The sequence below is a fragment of the Vombatus ursinus genome, unplaced genomic scaffold (assembly GCF_900497805.2).
Source record: "Vombatus ursinus unplaced genomic scaffold, bare-nosed wombat genome assembly UNPS02014832.1, whole genome shotgun sequence".
Classification (NCBI taxonomy): domain Eukaryota; kingdom Metazoa; phylum Chordata; class Mammalia; order Diprotodontia; family Vombatidae; genus Vombatus; species Vombatus ursinus.
The window spans coordinates 10,856,545-10,873,967 of NW_020954610.1; the positions used below are offsets into that span (position 1 = coordinate 10,856,545).

The 17,423-nt window shown below is 37.9% G+C and overlaps 1 protein-coding gene across 1 annotated transcript in view; it reads left to right on the top strand.

Moving 5' to 3' along the window:
* Positions 1 to 17,423, top strand: part of LOC114026113 (polypeptide N-acetylgalactosaminyltransferase 12-like) — a 48,346-nt gene that overhangs the window by 777 nt on the left and 30,146 nt on the right. Inside the window, exons 2-3 of the mRNA XM_027839741.1 lie at positions 7,300 to 7,469; positions 14,048 to 14,237. Coding sequence (XP_027695542.1) covers positions 7,300 to 7,469; positions 14,048 to 14,237 — 360 coding nt within the window. The remainder of the gene's footprint in view (positions 1 to 7,299; positions 7,470 to 14,047; positions 14,238 to 17,423) is intronic.

A 17,423-nucleotide genomic window follows, 5' to 3' on the forward strand; every position in this document is an offset into this window, starting at 1 on the left:
GTGTGTGTGTGTGTGTGTGATTCTCATAATGAATGAAATCATAAAACTGAGGGGCTCCCTTTTTCACACTGATCTGCTAGTTAAGCCCCAGAATCCTGGACATTATAAGCTTAGGTTTAGCTCACATCCAGGGTTTTCCTAAAGGGGGCAATATGAGGTATTTAGTGTACAATGTAAGTCAGATATAGGACTGCTATTTTACTCTAATACACAAAAGGAATGCTAAATGCTACAAGGGCACATGTGAACAAAAACAAACTTAAAACAGGATTCAATACCTTAACTTATAATCACTGATAACAATCTTCTGGGAAACTGATACTTGAACCTCATTAGACTATAATACATTTTATGGGATTTCCAACTAGGCAGTACATTTTTCCGTATCCCTGCACTGCTCAAACAGCTTGGTACAAGCCTGCAGTTAAAACATCTAGACTAGAGTTAAGCCTGTTGATAGTTGGCTTTTACAAGAGATTTGGAATAATTGCTAGGGAATCCTCCTTGGGATCTCAGTCAACTCTGACTTTATGGGATCTAAGTCTTCTGTACTCACAAGGTCGACTCCAAGACTGTACACACCTCAGAATGATATTCATTCCTCCTTGCTCAGGAAAAGAAACCAAGCTGGAAAAGGCAGCTGGTTAGCACCGTTAGCAGCAAATAAGGTGTTTGCTCAAAAAAAAAAAAAAAGTCTAATACTCAATGCCAAAAAGTAAAAACTTAAGTTTACCAAATGAGATAAGTCTTCAGGAGTGTCCATGAGCCTTTGGAGGTTTCCTGATACATGATACTGAGGCCTCCATAGTTGCTAGAGAGATAAATACTATATTACTTAATTCCATTTTAGAGATGAGAAAATTGACGTGAAAGATTTCCCTTAGATCTTTATGACATCCACTTGGTGGTCCTGGTTCTGCTGTTTGGGGCCAAGCAGAGCAAAAAAAAAAAAAACAAGATTGTGTTGTTCTTTTGCACAATATATTTGAAGATAACTAATTATGGCCTCTCAAAGTTTTTTTTTTCTTTTCCAGACTAATTATCCCCATTTCCTGAACTTTCCTATGGCTCTCTATTTCATACTATCCAGGTCACCCTCTTCTGGTTGTATTTCACTTTAATTTCCATCTCTAGAATGTGTATTTCATATTGATCTGGTCAGAACAGAATATAGCTGAATCCTCACTTCTCTCCTTGTGATCACTATGTCTCTCTTGCCTAAGCTTTTTTGGCTATCATCTGATGTGATTGATTCCTATTGAACTTTACCCTATCGAAGCAGCTAAGTGGCAAAGAACTCTGGGTCTGGAGTCAGAAGGACCTGAGTTCAAATTTGACTTTAGACACTAGCTGTATGACCCTGGACAAGTCACTTAACCCAGTTTGCCTCAGTTTCCTCATCTGTAAAGTGAGCTGGAAAAGGAAATAGCAAATCACTCCAGTATCTTTGCCAAGAAAACCTCAAATAGGTCATGAAGAGTCAGACAACAGTTATCAAAGCCACATGTTCATTCACCCATGTCTCCCCTATCCTGTACTTGTGCAATTGATTTTATGAACCCAATTGTAGGACTTCATATTTATTCCTGTTAGATTTCATTCTATTAGGATTTGGTGATCATTCTGACCTTTAAGAATCTTTTTGCATCCTGACCTTCATTCCAAATATTAGCTTTCTCTCTCTCTCTTTTTTTTTAGCTTTTTATCATTTGCAGATTTGATTAGCAAATTATGTTTTTCTCCAAGTCACTGATAAAAATATGAAGCATCATAGGGTAAAAGATCACTGGGAACACTCACTCCTCCTTCCTCAAAGGTGACATTGATTAATCAATGAATCAATGACTGACTAGTCTTCAGGTCTGGTAATTCAAACATTGTAAAGCTAGTGGACTGATTTAGCTCATATTTTGACATCTTTGTACATAAGAATAACGTTAGATGCTTTGCTGAAATCACATTATATTCTAGCTAGAGCATTTCCCTGATCTAATAACCCTGTGAAAAGAGGAAATGAAATTAGTCTGGAATGGCCTGTTCTTGATGAAGTCATAGTAACTTTTAATGATCAATGCTTCCCTTTCTAAACACTCACAAATAATCCGTCTAATAATATGTTTTAGAATTTTCCCAGGAATTGAAGTCAGGCTCATCAGCCATAGTTTGAGAAGTGAGATGAAGCTTGCCTTTCTTCAATTCTGCAACACTAACACCTCTCCTGTTTTCCATTATTTTTCAAAGATCACTGACCACTCAGCAATAGTATCTATTAGTTCTTTTATTACCATGTAAAGTAGCTTGCCTGAATCTGGTGATTTTAACCCCTGGAGCGCAGATGGTAGCTCTTATCTCTCTTATCATTGAGAGACAACCTTATGGAGTGAACAGCATGCTATAAACTTTGAGTAAGAAAGGACTGGATTCTGAGGACCTGAGTTCAAATTCTGCATCTGGAGCTAACTAGCTGTATGACCTTGGGCAAGTCCCTAGAGCTCCCTGGGCCTCAGTTTTCTCTTCTGTGAAAGGAGAGGATTGGATTAGATAACTTTTATGGTCCCTTCCAGCTCTAACTATAGGTCCTTATGAGATGAAATATCAAAAAGCTATGATACAGAATCTGAGAATTACAAGAAACCTCAGAAGGTATCAAGTCCAACTTGTACTGGACCAAGAATTCCTTCTGTAGCCATCCCCACCTAGTGGTTGTTCAACCTCTGCTTGAGGACCTCCAGTGACGGGGAACTCAGTGCTTACTGAGGCTGCCTAGTTTCTTTTTCTTTTTCTTTTTTTTTTTTGTTTGCTTTTTTGGGAGGGCTAGGCAATGGGGTTAAGTGACTTGCCCAGGGTCACACAGCTAGTAATTGTTATGTGTCTGAGGCCAAATGTGAACTCAGGTCCTCCTGACTTCAGGACTGGTGCTCTATCCACTGCGCCACCCAGCTGCCCCTGCCTAGTTTATTTTTCGATGGTTCTAATTGTTAGCACATTTTCTGATACGACAAGCCTGAATATATCTCGTTGTCTTCGACTTATTGCCCCTAGTTCTATCCTGAGGCCAAGCAGAACATATCTAATACCTCCTGTGTAACAGCCCTTCATTTGATTGAAGACAGCTGTCACATCTACTCTAAGTTTCTTCTTTTTATATTATGTGTTCCCAACTCATAGGTACAAAACTAGAAAGGACATCAGAGGTCCAGTTCCCTGCTTTTACAGATGAGGAAGCTAATGGAGGTGCTTATGGACCCATAGATCACACATCAGGGGTGGGATTATGATTCACCACACTAAGAAAATAACAATGGAACTTAAGAATATGCAGTCAGAAAAACTTGCTAGAGCTGACTGAATGCAAAATTGCCTTCTTTGTATCAGAGAGAGTGGGCAATAGTTGGGGAAGGAGGCATACATTTTCAGACATGGCTATTGTGTTAATTTCTTTTGCTTACAAGGGAGGGTTATTTTGGAGTGTGGTGGTGGTGGGGGGGAATCATTGGGAAGTGAAAAATGAAAAAAAGAAAAAAGGATCAATAAAACATTTAAAAAGGGGGAGAAAAAAGAAATCCATGCTGAACGAGATACAAATTTAAATTGATAAGATATTTTGATATCCTAATCCTTAGTGTTCAGTTTCCTTCTTTGGGACTTAATCAATCAATAAACATTTATTAACTGCCTACCGTATGCCAGGCACCATACTAAACTCTGAGGATACAAAAAGAAACAAAAGGCAGCCCCAGCCCTAAAGGGGCTTACAATCTAATGGGGGAGACAATAAGTAAACAAATATATACAAAGCAAGCTGTATACAGGATAAACAGGAAATAATTAACAAAGGGAAGAGCCTGGAATGAAGAGGGATTGAGGAAGGCTTTCTATAGAAGACAGGATTTTAACTGGGACTTAAAGGAGCCAGGGAGGTCAATAGTTGTAAAGGAGTAAGGAGAACATTCCAGGCATGGGAGATGGCCGGAGAAAATGTCTAGAGCTGAGAGATGGAGTGGCATATTAGTGGAAAAGACAGGAGGCCAATGGATTGGAGAGTATGCTGAGGAGTAAACTGTGAGTCCCTGGTTTCCTATTCCTGAACACCAGTCTCCCAGAGTGTGGGTGCTTAAAACCTGTAACCAGAACTCTCTACCATTCATGTTCTGTCCTTTTGGGTTTCTGGAGATTACTTGATGGGTGGACTGTCCTGATTGAATTCCCAACTAGTCATGCTTTCATTCCCTGATTCCCTTTACCCTACTTGAATAGGCATCCTGGTCCTGGATTCTTTAGGCTTTGGATCATAGTATTCTGTCCCTCTTGTCTACTTCTCCTTTGGGTTAATCTACTGGGTTCGCAATTGCCTTTTGTACTCGTCTCTACATGCCCTAGAATAACAGGCCCTCAGACTTGCTCTCATGTTTAGAATATAGGGCTTAACTAAGCCCTTTAATTGGGTGCACTTTTAGAATTCCCAGTCCTGGCCCATCCTAGTTTATCCTATACTGCCTGAGCCCTGGTTATGACTTATGTCTTCAGTCCTTGTTTCTGAAAATTGTAATTGCTAAGCTCAGGTGAATATATTGAGCGAAAAACAGAGCAGATAAGCTAGTCTCAAAGACAAAATGATACACACTGATTTTTCTCACTGAGATGAAGGTTCTACTAAGTTAATTAAAAGACTTCTTAATAAAGTTTGATTAGAGATCTCCAAAGCTCCTTCTGACTCCAAATCCTATGATCCCATGATCCTCAATACATTCTGAAAAGACTGTACCCTTTCAAACTTGATTTAGATTAATTCTGACCCTTGTCCAACTGCCTTAGATATACCTAGTGTTCCTTTACTCTTCCTGCAAGCTAACTGTCTTAGATGTTAGGAATAAGAATCAGATAGCCTAGCCATTTAATCCTACCCTACCATTTTTGGGACTGACCCAAGTGAAGCACCTCTGCTAATCCTTTGCTAGCCAGCTTTCTCCTATCTCTGATGATCAGTCAGTCATTCCATACAGAGGAGGAGTCATCTTTGCTAGCCAGCCCCTGGACACTTGCCACCTCTGTGATCATGGACAGATCAATTAATCTCCCTGGATTTGGTTTCCTCATCTGTAAAATGAGCAGGTTGGAAGAGACATATGATCCTATGATTTCTTCTGTGACCAGAGGAAATCACAAAAATCTGATAACATGCCTTTTATTTGCCCCATTTTCTCTAAAGCACTTAGATTTTTAAAACATTTGTGGCTATGGTTTATCAACAGGTATATACACATATGTGCATATGTGTATGTATGTATTCATATGCGTGTGTGTGTGTGTGTGTGTGTATGTATATATGATAGGGCAAGTTTAGATTGATAGATTGACCATCATGTACTTATAAGATTATATGTATATATGTATGTGTGCATATATATATAGTATATGTATATAAATATGTGTGTGTATATATGTATATAGACTTATCTGCTATGTACATATCTGTATGTACTTATCTGTATGTACATAAAGATGGTTAGCAGAAGAGTCTGTATGTATAAAAAGTATCTATGTACACATACATAGATATATGTGTATGTATATAGATAGCAGAAGAGTCTTAATTTGCCTTTTTATGTAATCCTCTATCCAATGTTAACATCTATGTGGTTCTTAGACATTTAATTTCCAAGTACTCAGTCTATTGTCTCAGGCATCTATTTACCATTGGTTCCCAAAGTGGGCAATACTACCCCTTGGGGGTGCTGGAATGATGGGGGGAGGCGGTAGTAGCCTCAGGTACAATTGGGGGGGGCATTGAATAAAAATGAGGGTTAACTTAACCTTAGGGAGGAGCACTAAGTAATTTTTTTTTTTGAAAAGGAGTGGTAGGCCAAATAAGTTTGGGAACCTTTGATAGGATACTTTTATACCAGTGCTACCCAGACCAACTTGAATTCTTGAGAAATGTCTGACATATAGAATATGTTTGAAGATGTGCCATTTTGTTACCTTCAGGTATATAATAAAACCAGGTGAGCAGTGTTGCCAAAGACATGCATGTCTCAGAGATATTGTGGGTTTGGTTCCAGATTACTGCAATAAAGAAAGTCACGTGAACTTTTTGGTTTTCTAGTGCATATAAAAGTTATGTTTACACTATACCATAGTCTAATAAGTATGTTGAATTATGTCTGACTCCTTGTGACCCCATTTAGGGTTTTCTTGTCAAAAATACTGGAGTGGTTTGCTATTTCTTTCTCCAGGTCATTTTACAGATGAGGAAACTAAGGTAAATGGGGTTAAATGACATGCCCAGGGTCACACAGCTAAGTGTCTGAGACCAGATTTGAACTCAGGAAGATGAGTCTTACTGACTTCAGGCATTTCCCTCTATCCATTGTATCTCCTAGCTGCCCATAGTATTATGTCTAAAAAAAAAATACCAAAAAAAACCCAACAATGTACATACCTTACTTAAAAATACTTTATTTCTAAAAAATGTTAACCATTATCTGAACCTTTAGTAAATTGCAATCTTTGCTGGTGGAGGATCTTACCTCAGTGTTGATGGCGGCTGATCAGGGTGGTAATTGTTAAAGGTTAGGGTAGCTGAGGCTATTTCTTAAAATAAGACAACAATGAAGTTTGCCTCATAGTTTGACTCTTCCTTTCACTTGAACACTTAGAGGCCATTTTTGGGTTACTAACTGGCCTAATTTCAGTATTGTTGTGTCTCAGGGAATAGGGAAGGTCGGAGGAGAGGGAGAGAGAAGGGGAGCAGTCAGAACACACAACATTTATCAATTAAGTTTTCCATCTTATATGAGTACAATTCATGGGTGCCCCAAAACAATTACAATAGTAACATCAAAGGTCACCAATCACAGATCAACATAACAGATAAAAATAATGAAAAAGTTTGAAATATCATGAGAATTACCAAAATGTGACAGAGACACAACGCGAGCACATATTGTTTGGAAAATGGTACCAGTAGACTTATTTGACACAAGGTTGCCACAAAACTTCAGTTTGTATAAAATGCAATATCTGCAAACCACAATAAAGCAAAGTACTATAAAATGAGGTATGCCTGTACTCTTTAAGTACCCATATTTCCTATTACTAGGTTTTCTCATCTGTTAAATGGAGGTAATAAAATTTTCAGTATCTATCTCACCAGAGCAGTTTTGAGGAAAACACTAGTAAACCGTATTGCTCTATAATGTGAACTATTACCATTTATAAATCACTTTCAGTCTAGCTCCATTTCTGACTTACAAATTAGTGGAGTCTGAATTAATGAGGTTTTTTTTTAATTTGCAGGTGCAAAGAGAAGAAATATGATTATGAGAATTTGCCAAAAACATCTGTTGTAATAGCTTTTTATAATGAAGCATGGTCAACTCTTCTACGAACAGTTTATAGTGTTCTTGAGACATCTCCAGATATTCTACTTAAGGAAATCATCCTTGTCGATGATTATAGTGATAGAGGTAAGCAACTTTTTAGAATGAATTTTATTTGAAGACGTAGTTTTTCTTGACACAGAAATGACAAAAAATGTTATAAAAAATAAATAGAGTAGTACTTTTTTCAGTAGTGCCTGCATCTCTGGGGTGATGTGTGTGTGTGTGTGTGTGTGTGTGTGTGTGTATGTCTATGTGTTGCATAGAGTATATGGTCTGACTTTTGTCATTGATTAGAGGAGGAAGGAATTCTATGTCACTTTGCCCCAAGACTGTTCTGTTATTCTGAAGGACTTAAACCGGAAAGTTGGAAGAGACATGAATTTCTGGGTTGGATCCATTGGTAAAAGACAATGGGGAAGCCATTCTCCCCTTAGCGAAATAAACATAGTGTGTGCATTTGTGATGGCCAGCAACTTTTTTCAAAAGTTATGAGGAAACTTCATTGTAATGGCATCTAAAAATTTCTGTCATGTTAAAACTATGCTTACAAATATACAGAGATGATTGAAAATTGGCCTTAGATTTGGGGTAGAAGTTGTAAAGATTTCTGGGGCTGTTTTAGTAAAGATGTCCAACAGTGTAAACGATCTGTTCATTATAAAGGAGGTGTTGGAAAGAGAAATGAGCATTATGAGGAGTTGGGATTCAGGATTTCTATCCTCAAGTACACTGTAATTTCCCCAAGGGCACATGTGACTATAATTTATTTATCGTGATGATTGTCTCTTTATTAGAAGAGAAGAGTTTGAGGGCAGCTAGGTGGTGCAGTGGATAGAGTGCTAGATCTGAAGTCAGAAAGAATCATGTTTCTGAGTTCATATTTGGCCTCAGACACTTACTAGTTATGTGACCCTGGGTAAGTCATTTAATCCTGTTTGCCTCAATTCCCCTTTCTGTAAAATGAGCTGGAGGAGGAAATGGCAAACTGCTTGAGTATCTTTGATAAGAAAACCCCAAGTGGGGTAATAGAGTTGGACAGGACTGAAAATGACTGAATGATGACAACAAAAACATTAAGAGAAAATGCTATTGGAAGGAAAATTTAGAGAAATATGACACCTAGGCACAATACAACCACTATTATAGTTGAAAAGGCATACCTGCCCTACACTAGTGCTGACAGTGCTGACCTGCAAGATATATACATCTCACATTTTGTGGGATGCAGGGACTAGTTACTAGATGCCGTGAATGAAAGGAAGGGAGGAAATAAGCATTTATTAAGCACCTTTTACGTAACAATGCTTTACAAATATTATTTCCTTTGATCCTCACAACATCTCTGGGAGGTTGGTGCTTTTGTTATCTCTATTTTACAGTTGAGGAAACTGAGGCAAACAGAGGTTAAGTGACTTGCCTGGGTGTCACACAGCTAGTAAGTGTCTGAGGCCAACTTTGAACTGAGGTCTTCCTGACTCCAGGCTCAATGATCTGTCCACTGCCCTACCTAGCTATGGGAGCATGACCTTGCTAAGTCAGGTCATAAGAGGCCAAACTTGAAATTCCCAGCTGTGGTTGCTAACACAAGAATTCATTGAAATAAGACCTTTTTCACTATGTGTCAGTCTCAAGCTGGTCAATTATAACCAGATACAATGGAACAATTTCCATGGTGGAAATTGAAGTCCATCATCCTTGTACATGAGAAAAGTTAACTATATTTTATTCCTTTTCTTGATGGTTTTCCTCAAGAGTTAGAAAAATTCTGAGATACTTGAATAGCTACAAGAAGATACATTTGGAGAGAATGATAAAGAGATACAGTGTTGTAAATGTAAAATTAATTTTTTAAGCACTGGCAAAATATCAACCATAGAAACAAAAAATGAAACATCAATAAGTCACAGAAAGATTATTCCATAGAATAACTGGAAGGCAAAGCAAACAGCACATTTGGATATATAGAGATTTTTGGTGGCAGAAAAAACATTCTGTGGTGTGAATCCTGAGACCAGTCCTCCTGGGAATCTAAGGAGAGTAGGAATCTGCTCAAAGAGAAAACCTTTCAGTGTATGTTAGAAGGATTATTCAAAAGACTTCAACTGAGACTCTTTTCAGAGTATTCACTATTGTGTCATCTATAATTAGAAAGTCATAATTATAATAACTCAAATTTATAAAGTGTGTTGGCATGATGGCACACACTTGTCATCCCTGCTACTGAGGAGGCTGAGGCTGGTGGATTGCTTGAGTCTAGGAATTCTGTACTGGAATAGGGCTAAAGCTGAAAAGTTGTCCATATTAAGTCCATCACTAACATAGTGAGTGGGGGTTGGGGGAAGGTGTCCACTGGATTGCTTAAAGTTTGGAAGCTGATCAGGCCAAAGTTTCCTTGTTGATCAATAATGGAGTTGTGCCTGTGACTAGTGGCTGGACTTTCAGCTTGAGTGAGATGGGGGGGAGGTCTAGTCTCAAGAAATGAAGGAAGGAAGAAATGAAAGGGAGAAAGAAAGGAAGGAAGAGAAGAAAGAAGGAAGGAAAGAAAGGAGGAAGGGAAGGAGGAAGAGAGAAGGGAGGGAAGAGAAAAAACAAAAAAAAATATTTAGTTCTGCCAGATTTATGTATTTTTTTTCTTCCCAACAACTCTTATGAGGAAGGTAGTTATAAGTATTACTATCTCCATTACATAGGTGAGGAAACTGAGTCTTAGAGAGGTTAAATAACTTGCCTGTGGTCACCCAGTTAATATCTGTCAAAACTGGGATTCAAATCCAAGTCTCCTGATTCCAAGGTCAGACTTTGTTATATCATGCCAGCTGTACATGAGATGAGCTCAGAATTCCTCAGACCTCGAGGGAAAGTATCAAAAGGAGTAGTAAAATAAGGTAGACTTTCCATCACCATCACAAGGCCCTGCCAGAAACCTCAGGTGAGGAGGGAAACAGAGCATGTTGACTTAACTTTTTATCTTGTGGATCTGGCATACAGCAGAATGCCATCTGGCCTCTGGCATGTCCTAATGGCAGTCTTTAAGAAAGGAGATAAAGATAGGTTGGCAGAATATCAGTTCTTCACTTGCCTCCCTAATGTCATTAACCGACTCCAAGGGAATATAATGGTAGGTAAAAACAATGTTATAGGAGGAATAAATTCCTTAGAAACAGAACTGAGCAGAGTTAGCCATGGCAGGAATCCCTAAACTAGGAAGGTAGACGTGGCAGCTGTACTGTTCTAGTCACTGAAAAATAATTTCACACTTTTTTCCAACGTCTTAAGAACTTTATTGCAAAATGACTTCTATTAGGGCAGTGTCGTTTGGGACATTCCTGTATCATGCCAGTCTTTCCTTGCCTCCCACTCATATTGAAGCATTGATAAACAATAACAGAACTGTGGCTGTGAAAATAGGAAGGAAAGATGACAGATAAACAGTACCTTTCCTAGATTTACCCTTCGAGGCATTGCAGGAAAAAACAAACAAACAAACCACTTTTTCTAGGTCTCTCCTGAGCTTTCTTGCTCTCCTTGTAGGAGCTTTTCTCTACTGTATATAGCTTGCTTTGCATATATTTGTTTGCATGTTGTCTCCCCCATCAGACTGTAAGCTCCTTGAGTGGACGGACTATCTTTTGCCTCTTTTTGTATCCACAGTGCCTGGCACACAGTAGGACTTAAGAAATGTTTATTTAATTGACTTGAAATCTTTGACTGTGGATGAAGCATCTTGGATAAAAGTATGGTAAAGTAGATGAAATACTAGTCAGGAGTCAGGAAAACCTGGGTTCAAATCCTGCCTCAGTTACTTACTAGAGCTGTGACCCTGGCAAGTCACTTATCTTCTCCGGGACTTAGTTCTCTCATCTGTAGGATGAGGGGATTGGACTGGGTGACCTTTAAAGTCTTTTGCAGCTCTAAATTTATGATCCAAAAATAAATCAACAATCAATAATTATTCATTAAGCATCTACTATATGCCAGGTACGTACTATGAAGACACTGGGGATTCAAAGACAAAAATACACCTGGACAAAATTTTTGTAACCTAACAATAGCATAGCAGACACACTATGGCTTCAGGGCAAGATTTATTTCCCCAGTTTGTTTCTGATATCTTCTCAAAAGAGGAGAAAACGAACATTTTGAAGAGACAGTGTGTTAGATAGTAGAAAGAGTCCTTTGCACTCAGAGGACCTGGTTTCGAATCCTACCTTAGATCCTCACCTGTAGAGTTGGGATCGTTTAATCTTATGTAAGGATGTTTTCAATGAAACATGAATGTACATAAAGTGAATTAGGTTGTAAATTCATTGATGGCATTGGTAGGGAAGAAGTCCATGGGGAGCACTTAATTAATAAATGTCTTATGCAACTTTTATATCTCCCATAGAATCCAGCACAATGTTGGTCACATTAATCGCTAGCAAATATTTGTTGATTGATATCAGAGTATCCTCAGTGGAGAGAAAGAAATCAATAGATTAGGAAGCAGATGGCTTAGTGGTCTTAGCAAAAAGAACCACATATAGTAGTCAAATGAAAAGCTTGGGGCTGGCCATTACACTGAGATGGATGCACCTGTGCTGCACCAGTCTGCAGAAATGAGATTAGCTTCATTATCTCTTCTATATCCTACATTAAAGACAATCATGCATGGCATCATTATGAGATATTACTATCAGTAAGAATAGCAGCGAAAGAGAGATTTCCTTGAGTGTTTTTCTGATGACTAAGATACAGTTATAGAATCTTATTTGTCTTGGCTGATAAATTACTTGAAATCCACAATTAAAGAAGTAAGGAGAGAGACCACAAATCAAACCAGCATTTCCTAGTCAGGCACCATGATTCAAGTTTCAGAATCTCCCAAGAAAGTGGAGGGGTCAAGAGAGTATAAGGGGAGTAACAAAGGGTAGTTTTGGTGTTACAAGTATATTTTAGCCCAAAAGCAGCTCGGTATATCTCAGGGTGAAGAAAACCATCCAATTCTGGAGAAGAGAATAGGAGCTTTTGGTTTGAAGAGGAAAGGGCGTCCATTTCAGGTTATGATCAAAACACCGAGAAAGCATTACTAGAATTGGTCTTAAGGGCTAATGGCTCTTTTTGGGGGGGGATCTACATCTTTTTTAAATATCTTTAAGCTTTTGATCAATTATAACATTATAATGCAGTTCAACTATTACATGAACGCGCACGCGCGCACACACACACACATATAGTGAATTAGATTACTATACCTGAGTTTCAGTATCTTCATAGGTAAACTGTAATATGACATCAACAACAACATATATAAAGATTATAATATTTATAATTAGATCCTTCATTTGTCACCAGCTGCTCTGCTTTGTTTCAAGTACATTGTCCTCTTCATTATGCCCCTGTGCCTGGTCCCTCTGGTATTTCCCCTCCTCTGCTTTCAGCTTCCTTTTGTATTGTCTTCCCCCATTATATGGTAAGCCCCTTGAAGGCAAGAATTGTCATTATTTTTCTTATTTGTATCCCCAGAACTTAGCACAGTGCTTGACACATAGTAGGAGCTTAATAAATGGTTATTGTATTGTATTGTATTATAAATGCACAGTATGAGTATATACCATGGAATTTGTTTTACAACTTTTTTTAACAAACTTTTACAATTAGGTGTAAGTCCCACACCTAATTGCTATTAACAGGTTATATAAGATCAGTTAACAAATATTTATTGAATGCCCACTATGCACAAAAAGAAGTGGTTTTCATTGAATTCTTGGCATCCTAAAGTATTATTCCTATTTTTTTAGTGGAGGAAATTGAGACTAAATTGGTACTTAAGATTGCAAAGAAAGTTAATATAAGTTTATTTGAATGTTGTTGATAAATTGCTTTTTTCTTATACGTACATGATATACCATTAACTTTAAATTGGCATGGAGGACAATACGTCATGGGTCAACTGGATGTTCATCAAGGGATCAAAATAAATATATTTTACCAATTCAGATTGCAAATGATCTATAACTTAGTATGTACATCTCTGAGTGGCTTGAGGCTCAGAGAGGTTAAGGGATTGCTTATGGTCACACAGGTGATTTTGACCCTGGATGTTTCTGAATCCAAGTCCAGCACTCATCTGAATTATTCTGTGTTGGAAGAAAGTAGACAATTCAAATCACTGAAAATACCCGATGAGAATAGTATACGTGGTTTGCTATATATAAAGGACAGCAAATAGCTGGGTCTGGAGGAGGCAATGTGATACAGTGGAAAGGGATATAGATTTGAAGTCTGAGGATCTAGATTCAAATTCTGGTTCTACTAATTTTAGCCCATGTAAGCTTGGGTAAGTCACCAACCTCTTTGGATCTGAGAATTCTCATCTATAAAACGAAGGAGGCTGAACTGGATGATCTTCAAGGTTTCTTCCAACCCCAAATCTGTCATCCTTTCATCCTTTATTCTCCTAAGGCATTTTATTTCAACAGGGTGGATGGAAATATTGTAACTACTGAGGTTATTTTTCAGTTTATTTTGCAAAGCACTTGTTGGAAGGAAGTGATATATAATAATTAAGAAAAATAAAACCATTTAGAAAACTTTTTTGTTTTTCTAAAATGTGAAACCATTTATATTAGAGTTAGGCAGTCTGCTCAGCTTCTAGTCATTATTGTTCTTATTCTTATTAGAACACTTAAAGGAGCCTTTGGAAAACCATTTGTCTGGCCTGCATAAAGTACGTTTAATCCGGGCAAATAAAAGAGAAGGACTAGTTCGAGCTCGACTTCTGGGAGCTTCTATAGCTACTGGGGAGATTCTGACCTTCCTTGACTGTCACTGTGAATGTCACGAAGGCTGGCTGGAGCCACTGCTGGAAAGGTAGGAGAATCTGTTTTAGTCAAAAGATTTGAAATGAAGTGAACAAAGAATAATCTTTCAAGAAACTCTCATCTTTGTTTCTTCCCTTAATGTTGCTCATTTAAAGTGCTCACATCAGTAAACTGACTTGCACTTACCACTACCAACAAGGAGTTAATTAGTCTTTAGATGGACATTTGAGAGTAGTTGGAGAACCTTGGAATTCCTTGCTATCAGGCAATTTGTGGCCTTCTTTACATTCACACTTCTACCTTACTAGTTAAGGCCCTCAGTTTCCTCTTCTCTAGACTATTATAATAGCTTTCTACTTGGTTGGTCCCCTCCTCTTCCTCATCTCCCCTTTCTCCTCCTCCACTTCCACTTCCTCCCTCTCCCCATTTCCCCTCTCTCTCCTCACTCTAATCCATCTTCTACTCAGCCACCAAATTGATTTTCTTAAAACAGCTCTGACCACGTCAGCCTTGATATTCAATACATTCCAGTGGCTCCGTATTCCAAGATCAAAAAGTCTTCTGCTTGCCATTCATAACTCCTCATAACGTGGCCTCTTCCAACCATTCCAGTGTTCTTCCACTCTCATCCTTTATACGCATTCTATGATCCAGCTTCAATGGTTTATTCAGGTTGTGTTCTTCTTACACAAGGCTTTGTCTCCTGACTTGGTGCCTTTTCCCTGACTGTCCCTCCTACCTGGAATGTTCTCTCTCATCTCCTGTGCCTGCTGGATTCCCTGGCTTCCTTCAAGTCTCTGACTAAATCCTGCTTTTGGAAGGAGGGTTTTCAAAGCCCCTCCAACTATTCCTCTGAGATCCCTTCCCATGTACTCTGTATATATCTTGTCTGTTCCTAATTATTTACATGTTATCCTTCCTATTAGAATATCAGCTCCTTGAGAGCAGGACTCTTTTTGCCTTTATTTGTTTCCCTAGGGCTTAAAAGAAGATCTGGCATATAGTAAGCTTTTAAAAATGCTTTTTTATTGATTAGTTGCTAAGCTTATAGTCCTGGATTACCTTATATGCATGTTTTGGTGTTAGAAAACCCTAGGTTCAGTTCTTGGCTCTGCCACTCAATAGTTGTGTAACCTTGAGTTTAGTCCTTCTTAGCCTCAGTTTCCTTATCTGTAAAATGGTGATAGATTTAACTCATAGGATTATTGGGATCCTATTGGGAGGATCAAATGACTGGAAAGGACTTTTAACACTGAAATATACAAATAGATGTGTAATCTCATCAGTTTGGGTATTCCATGCCTGTCCATTATGTAGGACTTTTGTCCATATCCTTTAAAAGTTTGATAGAAGGTTCACTCCAAGGTACTGAAGGCCCACCTTGTTTTTTTCTGCAAGGTTAATTGTGTCTGCTTGTCCCCTGTGCTTGCCACATGACAGTCCCATTGTTCTGCTATCAAATAGCAGGTGTTTCCCAAATGCTTGTTGAGTTATTGACCGATTGACACATTTTCTCACCCTATCCCAAATTTCCTTGGTGACATCTTTTACTGTTGTTCATCTTGGAAGTTGCTTATGGTTATATGTTTTGTTTACTCATATCCACCATGTGATATTTATTTTTAAATTCTTGGGAAATTATTGTATTCCATGTCTCACTGCAATACAGCAGCTCTGGTAGGATGTTCATATTAGACAGTAGGACATTTGTGTCCATGGGAAGCTTGGAGTTATTAAAGCAGCTTTGTAATTTCTGGGGAAATTTAGCCTCTTCTTAAAAACACCATATAAATACAAACTTACACTAGAAGAAACAAATTAAGAGTTTACTTATGTTCCCTTTTAAAAAAAAAAGATCCACTTTTCCCATAGGAAAAAACTTTAAAATAAGTAATGGCATCTTGGAATGTGACCAATGTGTCAAATTCTCTTTCTGGTTTCCTTTACATAATAAATCTGTAACTGTTAGAAGTGCCAGTGCTAGGGAAAGAATGCTACTAGTTCTCTGCCCCTGGCAGGGGGTACAAGGAAAAACTTTGGTGATCTGTATATCTGGTTGTTCTGTGTTCCCTGGCCACTCAGAAAAATGGCACTCTTACCTAGTTCTGACCCCCATATTGGGATTACATTTCTTTTTTTCCCCTCTTTTCTTTGTTGTTTTTTTTTTGAGTTTGATCTTTCTTTTTTCTTTTTCCCAGTTACACGTAAGAACAATTTTTAACTTTTGTTTTTAAACTTTGAGTTCCGAATTCTCTCCCTTCTTCCCTCTGCCTCCACCCCCCAATTGAGAAGGCAAGCAGTTCCATATAGGTTATATATGTGTAGTCATGCAAAATATATCCATAATAGTCATGTTGTGAAAGAAAACATAGACAAAAAATTCAAGAAAAATAAAGAAAGTTTAAAAAAATATGCTTCAATTTGTATTCAAACACCATCAGTTCTTTGTCTGGGGATAGATAGCATTTTTCATCACAAGTCCTTCAGAATTGTCTTGGATTGTTTTATTGCTGAGAATAGTTAAGTCATTCACAGCTGATCATCTTACAATATTGCTGTTACTTTGTACACAGTATATTTCACTTTACATCAGCCCATGCAAGTCTTTTCAGGTTTTTCTGAGAGTATCCTGCTTATCATTTTTTATAGTACAATAGTATTCTATCATAATCACATACCACAACTTGTTTAGCCATTCCCCAATTGATGAGCATTCCCTCAATTTTCACCCTCAATCCCCCAGAAATGAGCTGTTGTAAATACTTTTGTACATATAGGCTCTTTTCATTTTTGTTTTTTATTTCTTTTGGGATATAGACCTAGTAGTAGTATTGCTAGGTCAAAGGGTATGATGATTTTATAGCCCTTTGGGTATAGTTCCAAATTGCTCTACAGAATGGTTGAATCAGTTCACAACTCCACCAGCAATGCATTATTATTTTCCCCAATGCTTTCCAACATTGTAATTTACCTTTTCTGTCCTATTAGCCAATCTAATAGGTATGAGGTGGTACCACAGAATTATTTTAATTTATATTTCTCTAATCAGTAGTGAGTTAGAATGTTTTTTCATGTGGCTATAGATAGCTTTGATTGTTCACCTGAAAACTGATCATATCTTTTGATCATTTATCATTTGAGAAATGACTCTTACTTTTACAAATTGAACTCATTTCTCTATATGTTTGAGAAATGAGGCCTTTATCAAAGAAACTTGCTTCAAAATTTTTTTCAC